We start from the raw sequence: 23,654 nt of genomic DNA on the forward strand, positions 1-23,654 counted from the left end.
CTCACATATACACACAGCTTAGTCCCTTGTGGCTTGATAAACCGCAGTCCAGAGGGAGTGCTGTGCTGGTGTAATGAGCGTGGAATTAGGTTTTTCCTTTCCACTCACCTCACACAGCAAATATTTATGAGAGAGAAGTTTCAGAACAACACAGGCTGGCTGCAGAACCAGTTTACCATTAAATTCCCACTTTCAATGTTTTACCTTTTCTTTCTCTCACCCCTTACCACCTCCGACTCATTCTGTTAAAAGGCACCAAGCACTAATCTCACTGCAACTATTTTAACCTACAGAGCTGCTCAGGGATTCATGGAAATAGACACACACACACACAAAGAGACAGAGAAAGAAAGAAAAATCAAAGAATGAATCGAGGAATGGAGTGAGAGAACAGAGAAAGTAAGGAGGGGGAAAGGGGAGAGGGACAAATGCACGAAGCTAGCAAGGTAGGTTGCATTAGCACGGTCAAAGAATGAGCGGAAAAAAGAACAGTGACAGGAGGAGGTAGAAGACAGGCCTTGCTTTTCCAGAAATACTTGCCATTTCTTGGCAAGTGGAAAAGAGGATTTACAGCAGCTTGATAAAACGGGCAAACCCTGACAATTACACCAGCCTACATGGTCACAAGTGCTCAGGAAGTTACACAAGACACAGGCAGGAATTTCAAGGTCTCAAATGTTAATATAGACATAATTTATAATGAGCTGCTGTGTAGAAATTGGATAACACACTACAGATAGGAGTAACATTAACACTGCTGTTTCAATTCTACAAAAAAATTAAACATACCAGTAGCACCATATTTATAAAAAAAAAAAAAAAAAAAAAAAAAAAAAAAAAAAAAAAAAACAAGAGACAAAAATTGGACATTATACATATAAACATGTTTCATTCATTCATGCTCCAAAATTCCAAGATATTCAACTCTGGTCTACATTTTCTGTAAATCCTTGCATTTCATTTGTGATGTAATTGTGTATAATAGCAGCCATTTTGCGGTGCATTAGACAAACACAACTCAAACAAAAAACGGGAAGTTTACTGTGATTTAGTGCTTCAAAAATTTTAGTTCTCAACTGGATGTTAAAATTAAATAATTATAAGGGAGTAACCCTGCCCCAACATCACATGACAGCTGGCACTATTCCTACTATCCTACATCCCCCACTCCTGTCTAGAATAGGCAAAGTGACTACACACACACACACACACACACAGTAGGCCATCTCTACTCTGTGTTGCCAAAAGCCTGGATTGTGTTGCCCAAACAGGCTGTGAGCTATGCAGTGTGTGGACAGGCAGCAGTGGGCCTTGAGAGAAGGGAATGACAGGGAGGTAAATGGACCACAGACAGGCAGGGGGGCCAGCAACTTCACACACACAGTGGACAAGTACAGGATGACAGAGCATGCTCTCTGAGGTCTCCTTGTGTAGGAGCAACAGGGGTACGAGCACCATCTAAGTAGAACAACACAAGGATTTACCCCAGTGCCTTCGTACAGGCTTTTGATATACACTGGTGTTTCAGAAAATAATCTTAAATATTATAGGCTAATATTTGCACAGTGTTCATATGTATATAGCAACATATATAGTGATCTAGGTGTGCCTAACTTTAGCCTTTAATAGTGCTTGCATTCATCCAGTACATTTTACCCTCCCCCACCAAACATTTCATTAGTTTTTTTAAAAAAATCAATTAATCCACCAATAACTACACTACATTAAAATATTTTTTACCAATAAAAGGAAGGCCAAGTGGTGGCTACAATATCATATCTAAACTGAGCTTCAAATTTTGTATCAGCACAAGGTCTCAAAGACAACATGGACAATTCGGGAGAACTACTGTCCTCACAACAAAACAAACAACGGTATGTTTGAGAAGCCGACTGTAGCTTGAAGTTTAACTTTCCTGAAAGTTTTTTTCTCCACTGTTCCCCAAATACCACAGAAACTCACTTGTAACTTTTGGTTGGAAAGAAAACCTGCATCAACACCAGCCCTTTGTGGATAAGACTGGTGACACCTGCTCTAGCTGTTGAAGTTTGTAGCACTTTTGATATGAATTTACTTTCATGCAGTCAGCAATCTCCTGACTTTAGACTCAGTTCTTCCTTAAGTAACGTACTGTGAAAAATTGCGGACATCGATTTTAATTTAAATCACAGCTAATTTCAAGACCTTGTAATAGATCTGCCTAGTTTATGGCCTACGGCAGTAAGATACAGAGGTATGGAGATCAAATTAGAATATCAGGATTTTGACAGACTAACTAGCATTGAAGTTTTAGCAGCAAATTCCAAGTACTAGACAGCTAAGCTGAAGGATAGGAACAATAAAAGATGCATAACTGGGCTCATGTGATGTCATTTCATGCCATCAATTGAAATCAGCATCATACTGCATCAGGTGGTTTGTTTGGAGAGGAGAGGGAGCGGGACATAGAGAACAATCACAACAGGGTGCATGTAGCCACTGACAAAATCACCTTGACTGCAAAGCTGCACTTTCCACTTCGCACTGCCTCCTCATCGGTCTGCCACTGGTGCGGTCTGCTGGACTCAGGCACGTACACATCTTTCTTGCGTCGGAAGCTTTGCCGTAGCTTATTCATGGCTTGGCCTCCTCCTGTACAGGAAAAGAGAAGAGAGGAAGCGAGGGAGGGAAACATGGACACAGTTTTTCAGTTCTACAAAGTTGACTGTATGAGAATGATGCAGTCACATTATATATTTTGAGCTTAGTTTTCCCCAGACTAATATAGTAGCATAGTAGTCCTGCATTCAATGGTAATGTCACACCTACAGATTTCCAAAAACATTTCCAAAGAGAATTCACCTTATATTTCGCTGATGATTTTAAAATGAAACAGTTATCTGAATGGGCTGCATAATTCAAGATAAACAACCGGGTAGTATTGTTGAGATAAATGCACTTCAGTGGCATCAAACATATTTCAAACACACCAAATCTACACACCATATAGAAGCGTGTAAAACAACAAACTAACAAGCATTGATGGGTATAAGGCAGAAGGTCTGACTAGCAAAGCAGAGCCACAGAGACAAATAGGGTAGAGTCAGTCACTGTAAAGAAGACAATCTGTCCCTTGTACAGTTCGTACACAAGTAGGTACCAGAAGAAAACCATGAGTGAGTAAGAGAGAGAGGACAAACACTGTACTTTCTAAAATCCTGTTTCATCACAGACTGTAATACGATGAACAAGCCACAAAGATATGTGCTTGGTCCACATACATTTTAGACCTTCAGTTTTCATTTTGAAATGGAGAAAATGAAAAACGGAACATGACTCATCATCCAATTTTAGATTCAAAATAAGAAAAAGAGGAAGCAAATCTTTCCACGTATTTTTGTTCAAAAAAGTGGAAATGGGTAAATTATAACAAAAGAAATTCATTATGAAAACAGAATAAGGCTCAGTCTTAGTTTTCTGGAGCTGTTTTTTTTTTAGGGGGCCTCATGGCACTTTCACAATTATTTTCTATTTTCCACTGTTCTTTCTCTTCAGAAGTTCAGCAGGATGGCTCTGGAACAGAACTCTGAAATAATTTAGACAGCAAAAATAAGTCAAAAATGCAAAAAATATATATTCTCCCCATGTCCATATGGGTTTCCCACAGACAAAAACACAAGTTGGTAAGTGGATTGGCAACTCAAAAAAGTGTCCGTAGGTGTGAATGTGTGAGTGTATTCCCGCCTTGCGCCCAATGATTATGGGAAGGCTCCGGACCCACCGTGACCCTGAACTGGAAAAGCGATTACAGATAATGAATGAATGAATGAACTAATATATATTTCTTCTTCACAGTCATGTAAAAGTTGGCAGATATTTCTGTGAAATTTCCAAAATATTATTAGAATATGGCTGTAAAGCCATCTCACTGACTTTCATCTCTGTACACAGTGAACATGGCTCGAATAATGTCCAAGTAAATATATTTAGTGATGAAGAACATTCTGTTCTTCAAGTATTTAGTAGTCAGGATCAATTCTTGGTCAGTGATTCAGAGTCTCAGTTTGCAAGCATATTCTGCAGCAGAATAACAAATGAGCTTGAATAATTTCCCATGTAACATATTTCAACCCACACTAATTTAATCCTGATTCAGTCAATTTATCTAAGATTCATGCTCTGTCCTGGTTAAAAAAAAATGCTCTGGGGAGGCTCACAACAGCCCCAAAAAATGATGGAGAAGTATCCTGTTTTTATTTCCTTGCAATTTTTCTTTTTTCCATTTCACAATAAAATTTTAATAAATATTACTTTCCCATTTTCCTTTTTCTTGTTTTGAATTAAAAATCAGATATGTCATTAACTGCTCTCCATTTTCCCCATTTCAAATCAAAAATTGAATTACCAACATTATGCAGACCATGCTTAAAATTACTGTATACTATTCTGGACAATGATACTCGGGGACTTTGTAGCAGGAGACATGCTCTTCCCTTCATTGATCAGGTTTTTGTTGTATTTCTCAGTCTGGGTTCTTGGTTTACCAGACTTTTCCCAAAAACACAGACTGGAGGGCTAGCAAAATGCGAGGACACTTTTGCTGAATTTCATTAAATGCTTTGCTATTTCTTACTATTGTCCTAAGGTATGGTTGTTACTAGCTATAACTCTTGAATATATGTTTAAATGCTTTTGGTTTAATAAAGCACACCTAACAGAATAAATACAATTTCTCCTTCTACTATCACTGCACTGAACAAATTAAAACATTGGTCACAAAGTAATTTTACATTCAGTCATTCATTATCATTGAATGGTGCTTTTTGCATGCAAATCAATTAATTTTAATCAGGCCTAGAGAGAGAAAGCTTAAACAGCAAAAAAAAATAAATAAACAGACACATATATATTGGATTGCATCATAATTCCATTAAAAAATCTAACTCAAAAACACACATTGGCATACAGTCACTCATTCTGCCATCACAGCACTATCAAACTTGCTGTTAATACTCAACAAGGCTGATAAGCTATACTGCTTAAAGTGCATTATCAAGACTGCATCTTCAGCAGTGATACTACCCTAAAGATGAAGGCCATTACATATAAATAACCACCAACTGTTCATTAGCATATTGCTTTGCCCATTTTATAATTTTATTTTGTTAACATAACTTCATTATTGTGTTGTTAAATGCCTGATCATTTTAACCCACATTAAAATTTTAATGGAGGTCGGATCATGATTACTTCAGGACATCAACAAAGCTTGTTTCCAGAATGCTTGTGTTTTTATGAGTGTTGAATAAGATTGCTGGCTTACTGACTAAATGTGTGAAGGAGATCAGTAAGGGTAGATCTGCAAGGGAGAGCAGAGTACTCCTCACAATGGGCCAAAAGGAAAGACTCATTTAAATGCACGCACACACATGGCTGTGGTCAGCAAAGCCAATGACAAACACCTTGGTCTGAAAAGAGAAAACTACTAATGCTGCATTGTTAAAACCTTTGCCCAGCACACCTCGTGTATGAGCCAGCAGAGGCCCGACAGACGAATCCCATAAGCTGCTGCTTCCTTATCTCCCTGTCACACACCCGGCCTCTCAGGCTCTGTTCACTGAGCTCACACTACTGGCTCTGTCTCCAGAGAATTACTGCTGAAATCATGTCCCGTTCAACACACATGCACATACACCACAGCATGGTCCCTAAGCAGGCAATGTGTTATGTGCAACATAATTAGCATGGTTTTCATTACATTTGGATTTTTTTTTTTCCACTCGTTACATCAACTAAACTTGCCTCCTAAATAAATCAGCACTGATCTGGGCCCTGTGGCAGCCAATTAACCATTATGAGAACATGAGCCGATTTGTTGGAAGATGTTAATTTTCCTCTTTCCTTTTCCAAATGAATCCCTCTTAACCCCCTACTCCTTAAGAAAATCACAAACCCTAAATCACCTCCTTCCCTTTTGTTGAGAACTTTTGACTCAAAACTAACTAAAAATATACTGACATAAATCTGACTGAAAATTTAGACTGCAAATCCATAGTGCACTATGGCACATTTGAGACATTTATTATGATGATTAACAAAATCAGTAATTACAGAGAGTTCAAAAGAAAAGAGCATACACAGTAGTTAGTGGGAGCATGAGAAGTACAAGTGAACAGTAAAGAAAAACCAGAAATGTTCATATTTGTGTGTGCGCACACCAATGTAAATATAGGACCTAAATATGGGCTAAACCATACCTGTTAAACCAGAGTCCAAGGATGAACAACATGCCAAAAGTGCAACAAAATGGAGTAATCTACCCAGTATCTGATTTCACTTTTTCTCCATCATCTGATTTGATCATGATTGTACATCTTTCTGAGCTTACTTACAAACAAACAACCAGTAATGTCAAGCCATGTTCTCTCTTGCTCCGTCTCTTTTATTTAGGTCATATTATATCTGTGCTGAGTGCAGGCTCCAGGCAAACTCCTGTCACTGTGATTTTACAGAGAGGAGAAGGAGGAGAAAAAGATGAAAATTCTCCACCCTTCTCTCCCCATCAGATTTCTGCCACCTCCAATTCGCTTCATTTGCCCCTGTACTCCCATTAGTCTGCCTGACTTCCTATTTCTCACTCTCCCTCCCTCTTTTTTCTTCAATGGGCCTTTTTTCTTCTCTTTAATGTTTTGGCCTCTGCACCCTCCTTCTTGATGCCATGCACCATGGACTTGTCAGGCCCTCTGTATGTTTCTCCCTGCCCTTTCTCCTCTCCTCTGAATTTTCACATATGTGGGAGGGGAAGTTGCAGAGCCAATGGTGAGAAGTGGGGGAATAAATGGGGAAGAAAAAGAAAGTTGGATCAGAAAAGCAGAGAAACAGTCACAGAGGAAAAGAGTGAGAGAGAGAGAGGGAGGGAGAGAAAGGCTGGGAAAAGGACTCATGGGGCAGGCTGAGTCATGTGAGGGGGCTTTGCATGAGTAGGATTGTCTGAGAGGGGTCCTGCTGTAGGAATGACTGGGACAGGTCAGGCAGGATCCAGAACAGCAGGGGCCCTCAAAATTCAACCCTCTCTCCTCACAGTGACTTGTTTATTCTCCCTCTCTCTCTGCTGTCTTAATGAGACCATTAGCACAAGCCACATTAGGACACAAGCCCTTGCCAAATAAAGGCTGCTTACATATTCTTCCTCAGTTTCACTCATTCACTGATCTGTCCATCTATATGATCATTCAACCATCAGTGTGAGATGAAGACTTACAAAATGCAGGAATGATAGATTTAAAGGAACACTGTTTCAGAGCTTCAAAAATCACTGTGATGCTTCATTAACCTGTAATAGGGAGAACAGAGCCACTATTGTTGCTATTCTGGCTCAGAACTGCAAAAATTGCACTATGTAACTTTCGGAGGACATCACAGACATTTCATTAAGAACCCAGGGAACTGTGAGAATTTGTGTAAATTAATTAAAAAGGACAGGAGCTAAAGAGCCAAGCAACAACCAATTGGTAGTATGGCCTCACGTTGTGTTGAGAAATTGTGTTTTTGTGCCTTCTTGACATCAACATTGCAGGTCTTTCACCATATATCTTACATAACATTGTGAAATATTGAAGTGGTGCACAGCAACAGCAAGGCAAATTAATGAGATACACAGTGTATGTCACTCACCCATCCAAATCATTGAATTCAGGTGTTCCAATCACTTCCATGGCCACAGGTGTATCAACCAAGCACATAGGCATTCAGACCTCTAAAAAAACATTTGTAAACAATGTATCGCTCTCCAGAGCTCAGTGAATTCCAGCGTGGCACCATGATACGATGCCACCTGTGCATTCGCAAAAAAAGTCCAGTCGAGAAATTTCCTCGTTACTAAATATTCAACAGTCAACTGTCAGTGGTATCATAACAAAGTGGAAGCGATTGTGTGCAAAGTGTGCAGAGGTCGCCAACTTTCTGCAGAGCAAATCACTACAGACCTCCAAACTTCATGTGCTGTTCAGAGTAGCTCAAGAACAGTGTGCAGACAGCTTCATGGACTGGGTTTCCATAGCTAAGCAGCAGCATCCAATGAGATCAGATGAGTTCACATTTTACCTTGTTTTCTGTGTCTAAGACTAAAGAGAGCATCCAGACTGTTTTCAGCGATAGATGCAAAATCCATCATCTTTGTTAGTACCCAAATCATGGGTGACCTGCTTATCATTGCTGTCAAATTAAAAACATGTATCTCCAGTTTTGTTTAAGTTTACTACATCATCTGAACACAGAATCTGTCCTTCACACTATGCAAATTTCATGATGAATGGACCAATAGAAACACTCCAAAATTACTTGTATTTAAATCCTTCTACATTGACTTCCATTGTATGTTAAGAAGGTTGTTCCCTTCTCCTGTAAAGTTGGTGTTTTTGGAGATACATGTTTTAATTGGTATTTTTAAAGTGGTTTATTGGGACTTGCCAATGTTGCCTTCTCCAAAACCATTTATGATAATTTAAAAATGTGCTACAAAATCAAGAATGGGCAAAAAAGACCACTTGTAAGTTAGCATCTTCAGTTCATAGATTTGTTTTGTTATATGCAATGCTTTTACTCTTCATCAATATATTCAGCCATAGCACACACTATGTATACAAATAACACAGTAAAAAGAGAGAGGCAAATAAAAAGGGCAAGGAAGAGAACGAGTGGGACAGAGTGCGAGCAATGTTGGCCAGCAGATAAGAGAGTATTTGAATAATCTCTCCAGGAATGGAAAACTGATTAATCCCTGCAGAAGGATCCTGGGGAAGAGTACAAAAAGCCTTTGAGAAAAGGGGGGACCAAAGGGAGGAGACACCGAGAACCTAGAAGTCCACTCCTTACAAAACACAAGAATACAGGCCTCTCTTATCCTTAGGCACCCACAATGTGTCTATGTCTCTCTTACTCTCTCTCCCTCTCATACACAAACACTTCATGAAGGCTCCTTTCCGTGTCACAAAGTGCTATGAATGAAAATGGTGAAAAATGCTGTTAGCGTAGTAATCCAATTTTGAAGCAGCAGCGCCAGCTTACGTAAAAATGGAAAAACTCAAATGCCAACTACATTACATAAAGCAGGCCTCTAGAGTGAAAATGGAGGAGCCAGCTCAAGTCAGGCAGCAATTCTCAAAAAAACAGGTTTCAGCATAACCTAGCATAAGAGATCTACAGAATGATTATAGTCAATTACTGTCTTCATAGGAAGTCTAATTACTCAAGGGGTGACCATATATATTTCAGCCTCCATATAATACTGATACAGATTACCATCTCTGATTATCGGATTCACACCGACTGCCTAATAATTTGAGTAATTTAATTTGACTGCATAGATTTGAAACTGCTTTATAGATCAAAGTAAATGTAATAGTTATGTCCCAATCAAGTTTTTTGCTTGATTGGAAAATCCAAATCTTTTACTACTGAGTATCTGCTGATACAAAACCCGATTGGACACTTATAACTTCTTAGATAATACTGTTACACAGTGCACACTTCAAGTACATTATAGTAATCAGCCCAGTGTTTATGCTTGATATCTCCTCTGGGTAAGAGGTCTAGGTAATATGGTCATTTCATTACCATATTTAACTTATATGTCCAATAAAAATGTCTTATAATTAGTTGGGTTAAAACACATTGGCTGCAAATGTTGTATTATGTCCTGTATTTAATAAACAGACTAGTCTAATTATTTAGGACTCCTATGCTTGTCTTACACTTTTAGTATAATTAAATAATTTGTTAATATTATTTTTAATTTTATATTAATCCCATAGCTACACGTCTAAAGAAGAATATACCTTTTGCCACCATTATAGTTCTCACTGGAGTTCAACCAAACTGACCTTTACCCACATTCATGGTAACCCAGAAAGTTTACGGACTTTACCCGGAGTAGTGGTATGTGTGAATAAAAACGTTTGTAACATGTATCAGACGTTGCCCTGCCAGCCCCTAGTACATAATCTGAGTAAAATCACAGTGAGCCCATGTGTGAATAGAGCTGGTAATATTCCGGGGAACACAGTGAATTCATGCTGTGCCACCTGCACAGGCACTGCCCCATTCCAAAACCACACAGAACATTTCTAGCTGTGAGAATTTTTCTGACACAGAAAACCAATGGCTGTACACTACACATGTGAAAGGGTAGATGTCCAGACCTGATTCTCCGGACATTTATCTCTAGTTTTAGCATATTCAGGTATTCAGCCAGGGTGCTTAAAGCTATTTGCCTCAAAAATAAATTTTGCAGGCTTCCTAAGAGTTCCCAAATTTATATGCGTCAAGCTGCATGAAATCATTCTAAGCATTCTTAAGGAGACAGCTGGGAAATGCTCACACCTGTATATGCTTAAAGGTGTTTTACACATTTGAGTTGAGTGAGACTGAATACTGACGAGTGTGCTCAAAGCAAGCTGACATTAATTATTGGAGTTTGAATGAATAGTGATAATGGGTAGCAGACGGATGGGATATTGCACTTCTGTAGTTGTGCAGGCATTTAACATTCCTCGATCCACAGCATTACATGTCTACACCAAGTATGTTACAGAAGGCATTACCACCCAAAGCACAAGGGTTGCCCATGGAAAACATGGTGATCGTAACCAGCAGTGCCTGGCTAGAATTGTTCATGTGAACAGACAAGCAATTTTGGCAGAAAAACGACATCCACATTCTATTCAGGAGGCCCCAGATATCCCACAAATCATTGAAGCATTCTTCAGCTTCCATGGGATATGGGAGCAGAAGACCCACTAGAGTGCCTAGGGGGTCCACGACTTCATACGCAAGCCTTACTATTAGTCCAAAACAACTGGACTTGGACTATGTCACACGTTGTCACTCCTCACGGGACAAGTTAGTAACTTCACAAGCCCAGAAGTTGTTTCAATTATATACATAAATAAAAAAGCCAGGGTAGGTTCTAAACACTGTGTGCGATTCACTGTGTGGTGCGGGTCAGACCACAGAAACATGGGAAGTCCCTTCATAATTATCAGTGAATTTACCATTTTTAACATGACTATCACCACATTTAGCAATATATAGATTTCCATATTTATGTAAAAAAATAAAATAAACTGTTGCATACGCTTTAAAATACTGATACCAAGATAAGATCTAGAAGACCATACAAATCTTCAATATTGCAGATCCTTCTGTTTATTTTCAAAGCCAGAAGTAGATTGCTACCTTTTCAGATCTCAAAGAACACAATGGTTATAAAGATACGATTCAGAAACAAAATGGGCACTTGGCGGCTATTTAATAAAGTACCATGGACAAGCATATATGTTTATTGAATTCTTGCTTAGTGGTGCACTTTTCAAGAATGAACCTGCTATGATATTCAGTGTGCTCATGCTCCATACTGTGTTCACAGCTCTTTCCTGTGGATTTTTGATTAACAGTTACCCAGCTTTAGCATAAAAAACTATAGCTAAGGCCTCCTTGCCTTAGTGGCTATATTTATTATCATAATTCAGATCTGACATTTTACATATACTTTCTAATACACATATACTTTTCTAATACACACAATTAATCCTCAGAAATGATCAAAACACCCTGTGAGTGTTCCAGAAGGTTAATGAGTCTGTAGTGAACAATTTCATGCAATGCCAAACTCTTATAATTTCACAATGTGTAAATGTGGATATTTTGATCAGGTACTCCAAGAAAAAGACAAAAGATTATTAAGTAACTGCCATGAATCTACACATGTATTAAAATGTATTGTAAACTTTCCATATGTGGTGACCAAAACATTCAACATATAAAGAAGGTAAGAAAATATGTTATTGTTAATCAACTTCAGTTGATTTGCTGTACAAAAAAGTAATCATGAGCAGCTGATATTCCTTTAATTTTAGAGCCAACTGATGAAAATGCAAAATATGCTAAATATGTGAAAATATAGATTTATCTTTAGGTGCTGAGAGTAAACAATTCAGTCTGGCATTTTTTTTTTAAATCACTCACCCAGACCAAGCCAAAATTACACTAAAATGTATAAAACTAGATTTTGGTGGACAGAAACTCTGTGCAAACCACTTTAACAACACAGAGAATATATATATTACATCTACCCAGTCCAATGAGGTCCAAGAGCACAAAGAGACAGAGGTTCTGTTTCTGAGAGTAAGCCACTATCTGAAAGCATGTCTCTTGTTTTGTATCGTCCTCCACACCACACTGAATTTCCTACACAATGACAAACGAGAAAGTCAGGGAAAATCTCAGGATGGCAGTGGTCCAAATACTTAAACTGCAATTAAACACTATAAGTCAATTTAATCTGAAGTATATACACATTAACACATAAAATAAGATGTTTAAATGGTTCATGATTTTCTGATTTAATTACTATCAAATAAAAGCCAGCGTTCCACACATTTCATTTGAAGGCTGATGAGCTGAACATCAAAAAACACAATAAAAATTAATAATAATTTACCCTGCTACAAAAGTACCCCACTACCATGATATGTAGGTCAGCAGGAAGAGAAAAACAGACAGTTCATTAAAGCCACTTAAACATAATCATGCTTGTGGTTATAGAGACAGAAGTAGAAAGATTCTAGTCCCCAAAACTGCATTTATAAAATAATTTTATCTGCAAAAATTACAGGAGCTAAAATGCTACAAATGGCTTTTTTAGTACATGGACATTGTGAAAAGGTCTCAGCTTAGGTGTAAACACCTACACAAAAACATGCTCCAAGCTGAAAATTGTGTTGATGTTTATTTGTTGTATGGGTAATGTATGACATGGGTTATGTTCACACACCAGGGAAAAGTGGCCCAAATCTGATCTTTTTTTCTTCATATGTGACAGTGATGTGGTGTTTGTCTTGCTTTGAGAACATCTAAAAACACAAAGATACTGCCACTTTTCATTTGGAACTGAAATCCAAGCCATATGTGATTTCCAGCAATAAAACTCTCTTTAAAAGATAAGAATTCATTTGAGTTTTACATTAGGCCATCTGGTCTCATCATAATTTCACTCTGCCAGGACTTAAAATGGATGAAAAGTATGAGGAATGATGCGTGTATGTCAGTCCAAAGTATTTCCGTTTTAATTTGAGGTTTTTAGGCAATGAAAACACTTTTCAATGTACCTTTGTCTTTTAAAATTACTTAGAAAATTAAAATTGTGTAAAATGCCTAAAATGGGGATTATTTGTGAGGAAACTATTACTTTTCTATTGTTAATCCCGATGTGAAGGCTTAAATGGGACATAACACTAAATTAATTCTTTCCTGCTCCCTTTCCTTTTTTGGAGAGCCATGTTTGCAAGGGACCCCTCTGAAACGTAAGAAACATTCACACACTCACCCAAGAGATAATCATTAACTTTTGGAATTAGTTCATGTTTTAATTTTCCATTGAGTCTTTGTACTATATTCTTCAAATAGAAAATAATTTGAAAAAAGACATTTCCATTGTTTCATTTCAAGTGGAACGTACTGATCTATTTCTCATATCAGTCTAGCGCAATCTGTTCAAACTACTGTTGGATACATGTCTATTAAAAAGTTTATCTCTTTCAAGAACATAGCCAAAGGTATGATATTAGTTGGGCATCAGTAGCAGTTCAATAGGTTTTAGAGGGTAAATGAGGAGCTCCTCATAATCTCTGGGCAGCTTCGTATAGTGCTCCTTTTAAAACAGTTTGAAAATTTATGCAGTTTGAAAGGTGCTGTGAGGAATTCACTGGTGAAATTAAAAAAAAACAAAAACATTTAAGTATTCAGTAGAGCCCCCCACCCCCCAAATGCTACTAGTTGCGTTTTTTAAATGAGATTTATTAACAGGTCCAAACCAAGGTGTGGATAGAGGAGCTAATGTGTTTCTCATTAAATTTCTTAAAACACTTAATTTACAATAAGGGACTACCAGAAAGAAATCATGAAGAATCAAACCAAAGTAGAAGCACTATATAAGAGAAACAAGAAAGACAAAGAGAGAAAAAAGATTGAAAATGTGTTTCTGCTCTGATAAAGTATCCTCCACCAAGGTCAAGCTGACAGATGTTATCTTCCATCAGAACAGAAGAGTTTCAGATGGGGCTGGAAAGCTTTGCATTCTGAAGCAACCTATAAATCCATACTCTTAACCAAACATCAAGGCACAGAATTATTTATTTCAGTACACATTGCATACAATACAAAACCAGGGATGTAAATGAGTAACCATTTATCCATGAACCAAAAAAAAAAGGAAAGACCAAAGCGTCCAAGAGCTACTCAAGCCAAGCTAACTCTGATCATGGCTTTATGATCGTTTTAATGTGCGCTAGATATTATGAATGTAAAACCTTTCAGCAGCTCTGCGTTATACACCAATCAGCAATAATAATACAGAAATAAAAAGGTTATTGAATACACTGCCAATGTTATCAGCTCCATTTACCCTATATGTGCACTTGTTCTGAAATTAGGTGCAGTTCTAAAAGTAAACTAATTTATCTGTTGTTCTGCATACATTTTAGATCTTATTCTTCCTGTTCTTCAGTGGTCAGGACCTGCACAAGGCCACCACAGTGCAATTTGATTGGAGCCGATAAAATGGATAATGAGCAATTGTTGTACGTTTTAATTTTGGGTCCTATAAATCATGTAAATATTGCTGCAGTCCTAAAAAAGCAACTCAATCATCGTACATTTAAAAGGAGAATGTTAGAATATTCCAAACGTTTAATGTAAGTAAATGTAATGGGATTTTTTTTACTCCTAATGATTCAGTTACATGTATCATGGTCCAATATTCATGAAATGTTCATATAACCTAAAAGAAACCTGCTGTGTTCAAATGATAAAAGATAAAAAGGACAGATAAGATACTATAATAATATCAATATCTCAAGGCATTAGAACAGAATTTAGCTGATGTGTGCATTTGTAAAAGAAACCTGTTTTATTACTGATAAGAGTTTTACTAATGATATTTTGATGAGGTGCGTCCTTGATTTTAGGTTCACCAATTAATGAGTGTAATTAGTCAGCAATATGCCTATGGAATTTAACAACAAAACAGAATTGGTTAAAAAAAAAATCATGTCCCTTTTAAAAGTCAGAAAATGTGGGATAAAGTGAGTCATTCTGGTTTTGTGCTGTGTCTTACATGAATAACAGGCACTTCAGAGTTTTCCACTATGTCCTCATTTGAGCCTCTTTAAACACAGTACCTAGTTAGACAACTGAATCCATACATTAACTGAAAAATAAGCAGGAAACCTGAGCAATCAATAGCCACAAACATTTGTGAACATCACTGAAAGTCATTATAGTGAGTAGGACAACAACTTTGAGTTTCTCTCTTCTGGTGACATATTTCTTTGAGTGCACACAAAATACTCCAACCAGCTGTAGCAATTTAGCACATCAGCACTAGTCTCCCCTCTAATATGCTGAGAATTTTCCCCTCCACACTTCAACAGAATTTTAAATCTGTTAACCCTAAGCAAGTCCGATATCGTCTCCCCTCAAAAAGACATGAAAGAAATAGCTTAAAGGTCAAAAACAGGTGTTAAACATGCCTCAATACCATAAGCATACACTAATGTCACTCTATTGTTGTAGGTTACAGTTCTAGTGAGTCCCGGGTCAGTATGCTGATGAAACTGGAGCGTTCTGGGAAGGCTCTGTTCATGCATTATTCAGGAGTTGTCACTCATTTCCTTCAACAGGACAAACAGATCTGGAGGCAATAGATGTGCTCACAAAATGTATTATACCAAGGGAATTTGCAAAAAAAAAACAATCGTATCATAGAATCAGATGCTGGCATGAGTTCGAGTTTTAAGTAAATGTGAATGTGATGCATGATTAATTTTTATTGCGCTTGCTATTTTAGCATGACTTAATTTAAAATTCCTGAGATTTTTTTAGGGGTAATATTTTAAAGAATATGAAATATCTATTAAAATAAATGAGTCATTTAATAGGCTGGAATAGTTCATTACTCTCGATTAAACTTTAAACAGCTGTTTTCAAATGGTAAAACTGAAATGAAGTCTGAACAGGAAACAATAACTGATCATAAGCCAGCCTAAGTAAGGACCAAGTGTCAAATTAGACAGATCTTCCTGAAAGGCTGCAGCATAAAACCAGGTTTAAATTGAGTGCTGTGCACCATAACAACATTAGCTGTCAGAAACATGCAGTAACTTCTTTAAGAGAAGTCCCAGAAGTAAACAGCAAGACCTGTAAGAATCACTTCCTCCAAGAAAGGGGATATTGAGTGAGCAGGTAATAAGAATCCATGTGACTCAAGTCAACAGGGGAGATTTCATCACACCCTATCAGACCAGTCTTACTGCTCAAAAGGCCCAACAAGGCCTGTAGTATTTAACACACTCCTCTCAGGTGACAGCCCTGCACCTGACTTGCACTCAAAGAGACAGATGCATCTGTCCATCTTTCACCTGCTCTACTTGAACCTTTGGTGAAATTAACTAAAAGAGGTCACTGTATCTTTCGCAAGACAACAAAGGGCGTACTGCTGAAAAAACAGCAAAGAGACATCAAAAATAAATGGCTTATGGATAAATAATGAACAATTTAGTTATACTAGGCTAAACGGCAGCTTCTCGGATTGTGAACTGGGAGAGAGCAGGAGAACTGAATGGAGTGTAGATGCTGTATAGTCACATAATGGTCACATCTGAAAACTGGTTTAGAGCTCTCAGTGAACACTTGGCGGAGACAGGGGATGGCTGGATCAGCACAGCAAGGGCATTGTTTCACTGCTGTCCACTCAGCAGAGAACCAGCTTTACAAGGACTGGGCCAAATTTACTATGGACTGAGCGAGCTTTGAACTGAAGAGGTGCATCCAGACAATGACTGTCTGACTAGTACGCATACTCACCTCACAAGCTGAAGCTCTGATAAATGTCTGAATGACTGGAGACAGGCCTGGCAAGTTTCTGACGCAATCGAGAGGAAATGCACCTCTTACCATTCTACCGCCTCTTTCTCAAGAAAGAAGGAAAAAAAAAAAAAAAGCACACAAGCTTGCATTTTTCCAACATTACTTACAGTATTCGTGTCAGACACGAAGAGAGACACAAAAGAGGTGTGTGTGGAAATCTCATGGCTGTAGGGGATTATATAAGAATATTTGTGAAATTGTTACAGAAGCTAGTGTATTTATTTCTCATAAAGAACATTTTTCTCTTTCCCATGCATTTTGATTTGCAATGCTTTGTCTTTTAATCTTTGATAATTTCAAAAAGTGTGACAAAAATCCATGAGGCAGCCAAATATGTTCCACTTATATATTAATGCCTTGTTCAATAGCTACTCCCCAAACACAAAAACACACATGGTTTGATAAGTCACACAACAAGTCACATTCAAGCAAAACCCACCTGCCACATTCACATGTAGGAAAACACCCAAATTCTGCACCTCCCTCTAGTTTCATTCAAAAGCCTATTTACCTTGGTCCTTTTCTTTGTTTAGCAGTTCAAGCAGCTGCACACTTCTCCACCATTGCTCAAGCCTTTAGATTTGTGTCTCATCATAGGCAAGCCTCCATGCATGTGTGCACTGTGTGTCCACGCTGTGTGTTACAGCAGACAGGCAGGTAAGCAGGTTCAGTCCAAATAAAATGATTGGATGGGATTTTAGAGTCCTGTGGTCTACATAAAAATGGAATGTATATTTTAATGTCACCAGAGCAAACGATCGCTATCAGGATGTAAATCGTTTTCAAGAAATATAACAAAATCTGTTTTTAAGGCAAATCACCTTCTTCCAGCTTTAACTATAGACACCACTTGAATTGTTTCATCTACAAATTCTGAAGATTTTTTTAATAATCAAATTAAGATTAAGGTGGCACAGGTAATGTCACTATTACATAGCTCTAGGAGCTTAAAGCTGTGGGATCAAACCCCATCAAGAGGATTCATCTTTAAGGATTTTGTTATATTCACCCTGTGATATCGCCCAGTCTGCGGTGTTTCCTACCTGTCAAAAAAAACACATGGTGTTGGGTAGACTGGCTATTTAAAAGTATTCGCAGGTTTGAGTGTGTGTGAGTGAATGTATGAGGCTCTGTGATGGACTGGCACTCCCTTGTGCCCAGAAATTCCGGGTAAGCTCTGGACCAACAAAAACGTTACATTCGGTTACAGACAATAATGACAGTTAAGCAGAGTAAAATCACCTAAATCACCAATTGTACGTCTAAAGACACAAAGGTACTCTGGAAAATTAAACTCAGAGAGTTATATGGATACTAATTATTTCTGTCTGAAGCATCCTGCAGTTTGATAAATTCTGAAAGATCACAGTGTAGTGCCAGGCACCAGCACAGACTTACTGAAACAGGCTGATGGGTAAAAAGCTGTGAGTGATGGAAAAGCAAGCGCTTCAGACAGGATGGGCACAGTCGCTAAAGTATTTTCTAAGCCAAGGTCAAAAACAAGAACTCTTAGAAACATCTCTCAGTGTAAGTCTGTGTTTCATTAGATGCACAACAATGATCTCTCATGAAGAGACCATAAAGCTTGTCTGTTTCTCCACATAACATTAAATAAATGTGGGCATATTTATGGTAAACTATGCCTCCAGAACAACTGCAGTTATTCCAGAAAGCCACAGGAGCGAAAACAAACAAGTACCACAGCAATTTGTGAAGCTCATCCTTCTGTTACACAACATTGTGTGCTGATCCAAGTCAACAAGCCAGGTTGAAGGTCCAGGCAAAGTATGACTCAGCAAAATGAACAGATTTCATGACAGCAAGGGGTAGAGGAAAGGGCCTTCTGTTTGGCTTCTCTACGAATCCCAAAACAACCCTGCTTACAGACCTGTGAGCTAATAATTTAAACATGGTGTGTTAGATTCCAGGAGAACAGCTGAGATAGAGATATGAACAGCTAGAATATCTATTTTTGCCTTACAATGGCACACACAATCCTATGGCACCCTGAAACTGCTGCTGTTACCAGAAACCTAGACTCACATTCCTGATACAGGTAAAGCACTGAGATCCTGTCCATAAAGATCTGTATATTTTTTTAAAAAACAAAGGTTTTTGTCTGGGTTTTGGCCTGTAATCCACATGAAAACAGCATTTTAGGTCACAGAAAACTGAGGTGGATATTACTGACAACACTGTTGTCAGTGTTCTCATGTGGACAAGGAAAGCGCATCTTTGCAGAAGTGCTGATGTCACACACCATGTCTCTTTCTGGCTGAAGTTCAAACAGCTCTTCACTCCCTATAGTGAATAACATTAAGTCATAAAACTACAAATTACATATGCATATAGCACGAGATTCCCACATACATAAAATGATGGTGTATTAGAAATATATAATTCACTATTAAGATCTAGATTAAGCATAATCTAATTGCTGAGATTTAAAAACATACTTTAGGATAGTGTGGTGTGAACAACACTAGAAAATGTATCAGCTACAGTCGAAGGTATTTACTAGTAGTAATTATTACTACTAAATGTCATAGGAATATGTGCAAAACTTTTCACTGCTTGTGCACATATATTTGGATATCTGCAAAACATAAACATACACAAACCAAAACAACACTCATATCCTCATTGTACAGTGTCTGCAGTGCTGAGCCCTGAGTAGCAACAGAGACTCTTTTCTCCCTATTACAGGTCATTGAAGCATCACAATGCATTCAAAGCTGTAATTTAAAGTGAAAATACAATACTGATATATCGGAATCTCTATGAAAGCCAATATAGCTTTAATGCCACTGTAGGTACACAGCCTTAATCACTAACCCGAAATCCATTTCTATTTTCACACCAAATTCATGGCTCACCCTTCCTGTTGCAACATATATGAATCTGAATCATGAAATAATGCATGTGGGTGGGGGTGTTCATCTCTTTTACTGTGATTAAACAGGCAAGTCTCAACATCCTGCTCCAGTCAAGTGTTATCCTCAGTCCCACTACACTTACTGTTTGCTATAATGGCAAAGAAAACAGACGTTTTACTGAGTGTGGACGTACTGAGCAATATTTAATTACACAAATGTTTCTATTATATCAAGCCCATTTGATGCATGTTACTTAATAAAGAACATTACTCAGCATGCTGCTTTGCAAATATCTTTTGTTATTGCTAATCCTGGCTGAAAACCATCAAAGCTACTGACTGGACAGTAATACTTGGCAATATATGAAGAGTCTAATAACAGTGTGAAATGACTGTCGAAAGTATGTCGTGTAAAGTGGCAGAAAGCAAAACTATTGTCTGAATCATGGGAGCTGAAAAGATGTTTAAACCAATTCAAAGTATTCAACAGATCAAAAGCTAAACTCCATGAATGCACCGTCATTGTGCAGCAGTGTGTGTGAATGTGACGTCAACAATCAATCAGAGTGCTGGAGGCTTGCCAGAACAGTCCCTGAAGCCAGCTCAGTGGGCAGCAGAATGGTCTCAGTATGCCTCACAGCACCCGTCACAGCTTTCCTACTTGTCACCATTCCCTAAACTGCTGCTGAAACTTACCAAATACCAAGAGTTACCAGGTAATTTCTCCAGAGGTATCCTTCCTATCTTCACATTTGCTATGGGACTGAGACTCATCTCTTCATATGCATTTTCTCAAATTAATAACAGGGTTAATAACTTATGATATTCTGTTATATTAATAACATAATGCATGATATCTAATCCAATATGACACATTTCTTAAAAGGCCTGTGACTTCTATAGCACTAATAAAATGCTGATTAAACAATCAGGCAAAACACATAAACCCAATTTGGTCATAGTACAGACTCTTGTAGTGGTAATCATTAACCATATGAGTTCTGCTGAGCAATAACCCTGAGAGTGATATCAGATAAAAGCCTTTATGTTTATACTTAGGAGATGCATCATAGAAGGAAACGTGGACTGGGTTGGGAGAGATAAAGAACAATCTGTGTGTAACATTATGCAAAATCCCACTTTAATGTACAGGTCTAGAAGACTTGCTGAACAGGTTCACAAATGTTACTTTCCCTGCCTTAAGAATATACATCTCTATCAACATTCTTACTAAGGGTCAATACTACTCTGAAAACCCAGACTTGAGTATTAGATATTCCTGTTGTTTGTAATATTGTATTGAGTAAAGATAATCAAAACATTGCCAACTAAACAGAACTAGAGCCATTCCAATGTAACCATCTACGTTACACGTACTGGTGATATGGTTGGCAGCAGACATGGTGATAAACAATGACTAATATTTCATTAGAAATCTCAATAAAGAAAGTATGTGATAAATACAATCCAGATTTATGAGTGTATAAAACTAGCTGGCTGTTTTAAATAAAGCAGTCCAGCCTAAAACACTACTAATAACATAAGTGTGCCAAAACTCTTAGAAACTAGGCTAGGCAGATTTGGATTTTTGCAACATCAGAGAAACCATTCATTTGTCACTTGTCACTGTTTGAATGTTAATCCCTGTTGATCAAAATTACATGTTTACAAGATACGTCTAAGAAAAGAAGGCCCCTAAAGCCCTAAAAGTGGCTTAGATATAACTTACATCATCTTCATTCATTCATTCTCATCTCTGAATATGCAATTAGACCCTACCTCTATCCACACACATCCTGCCACTCAAGGTTCTTAGGTTCTTATTGCGTAACAAACCCTGGCGGTCTGAAATTTACATTTTCATAAAACTTTAGTTTCAATGTGAAAAGGCTCCGCTTTAGCACTGAGTGCGTATTTCTCTCATAAAAATACCACACGGACATTTAAAAAATGTAAAAACAGATTTTTTTTACTGAAGGGGGCGATTATGAATCTCAACTATACAAAAACATGAGGAAAAACTCGTTTTCCAGGATATGGCTCATTTAAGATGACCCAAAGTTATTTGGCCTAAGCGTAGATATATGTTCATATATGTAAATCATGAAGTTAGTATAAATTATGAATTTGGAGGGGTAAAGGCTCATGACTATTTAAAAAGAGTAAAGGTTCTGTCAAGTTAAACGTGAGACTTGCAACTGAGGGTAGGCACAGTTACGAATACTAAGCCTTCTCTTGGCTCTTAGCAATATGGTAGCTAATGTTCAATATGTTTGATCAAATAGTCAGCTACCAGCATATTATCTTGGCCTAGGGTTGACTTTACATTTTGTTTAAAAAAACACCAAACAGAGAACTGTCACCAGTAGCTGTAAGTACACCGAGGGATCCCAACAGCACAGCTAGTGATAGCTAACCGAACTCTGACCTCGCCGAGTTATCCGGATAAACTGAGACCAGCTAGCTAGTGTTTACACAAAATCATTAAGCGCAACTAGGGTCAGCTAGCGAGGAGCCAGTCGAGTATTCTTGTAGAAACCCTGACCCCTAATTCACACATCCACCAACCATCCGTTAAAACTCAACTGCTTTGTCCAAATTCCTAACCAGAGCTTCCTTTGGGTCTTAACCGATTTCTCGGTTCCCTCTGAAATGGGGCTGTAAGGCACTACTTAAGGTGGAAGGGAATGCTGGCAAATAAGAGGCCGGTCAAGAACTCCAGGTCGTTGTGAAGCAGTGTCCCTGGAAATGAACTAGCTAGCTACACAGTTCGCTAGCTCGCTAATCACATCCTTGGTGCGCGGAGATACGAGTTTGTTGTGGCCCGTCTTCGCCGAGGGTTCTTACCTGTTCAACTGACAAACACAGGCGTATCCACAAGCTCAGTCAGAAGGGTCACTGAAACTTCAGCTCCAAATGTACGAGACGAAACATAAAAACGCTAGATTTCCGACACACAGCGATCCAGCAGCCGCCGCTTCCCTTCACCTGCTTTTTTTTTCTTCTCTCTCTCTCTCTCTCTCTCTCTCTCTCTCTCTCTCTCTCTGCCTGCAGCCGGGCTCAACCAAACCTCGCCCTTCCTTAGCAACGGACCGCCCACATTTGCATACTGGGAGGAGACTTTATATACAACACACAACACTGGAATACATACCGAGCCGAATACGCGACGGTGTGGCAAGGAGACATTCCTGTGAAGTACCTCATTAAACAATCATAATCCTCCGCATTTAGTCTACAGTGTTTAATGGTGTTGAATTCGACCTTTTAAAGTTTTATAGAAACAAAAACAGTATAAAGAAAGACCCAGTTACATTTTTATATGTCAGTGTGTTATTTCCATACGCTGAACGAAATAAACAGTTAACGACATGGCTGAGCTTTTTCACTTTAAAACTAGTCTTACAATGACATTTTTCTTGTACTTACAATATCTATAATGCAAAACACAATACTGTTAATCACAATAGTAAAACAATAAAATCTGATAATCTCACTCATGTTTTGCCCTAAGTGAAAATTAATCTAGGACAGATCTGATAGGCTCTTCTGGAAAAAAATCAAAGGAAAAATAAATGACTGCTTTGCCAGGCCTGCAGAGCAGAGGGCAATGGCATGTGTGGCATGCCACGGGACGATGAATGGAGAGGGCCGAGTGGACTCATCGAGCTGTCCATCCTGTTGTGCTCTCAAAGCCTGTTGATCTATTTATCTCTAGCCCTTCCTCCTGGCCTCTTTCTGTCAGTGGCCCACATCCAACCTCACCACTGAGACACATCTCTGAAGGTCTCTGGGAATTCATTCACTCTATTCTTTT

General features: G+C 38.2%; 1 protein-coding gene across 2 annotated transcripts in view; it reads right to left on the reverse strand.

The window, feature by feature from the left end:
- Positions 1-22,868, reverse strand: part of numb (NUMB endocytic adaptor protein) — a 42,155-nt gene extending 19,287 nt beyond the window's left edge. Inside the window, exons 1-2 of one of the 2 annotated variants that reach the window (XM_066669820.1) lie at positions 22,685-22,868; positions 2,492-2,631 (exon numbers count right to left, since the gene is read on the reverse strand). In XM_066669820.1, the coding sequence (XP_066525917.1) occupies positions 2,492-2,617 (126 nt within the window). In that variant the 5' untranslated portion in view covers positions 2,618-2,631; positions 22,685-22,868. The remainder of the gene's footprint in view (positions 1-2,491; positions 2,632-22,684) is intronic. The other variant, XM_066669827.1, reaches the window with a different exon arrangement.
- Positions 22,869-23,654: the final 786 nt, after the last annotated feature.

Source organism: Hoplias malabaricus, chromosome 1, assembly GCF_029633855.1.
Source record: "Hoplias malabaricus isolate fHopMal1 chromosome 1, fHopMal1.hap1, whole genome shotgun sequence".
Lineage (NCBI taxonomy): Eukaryota > Metazoa > Chordata > Actinopteri > Characiformes > Erythrinidae > Hoplias > Hoplias malabaricus.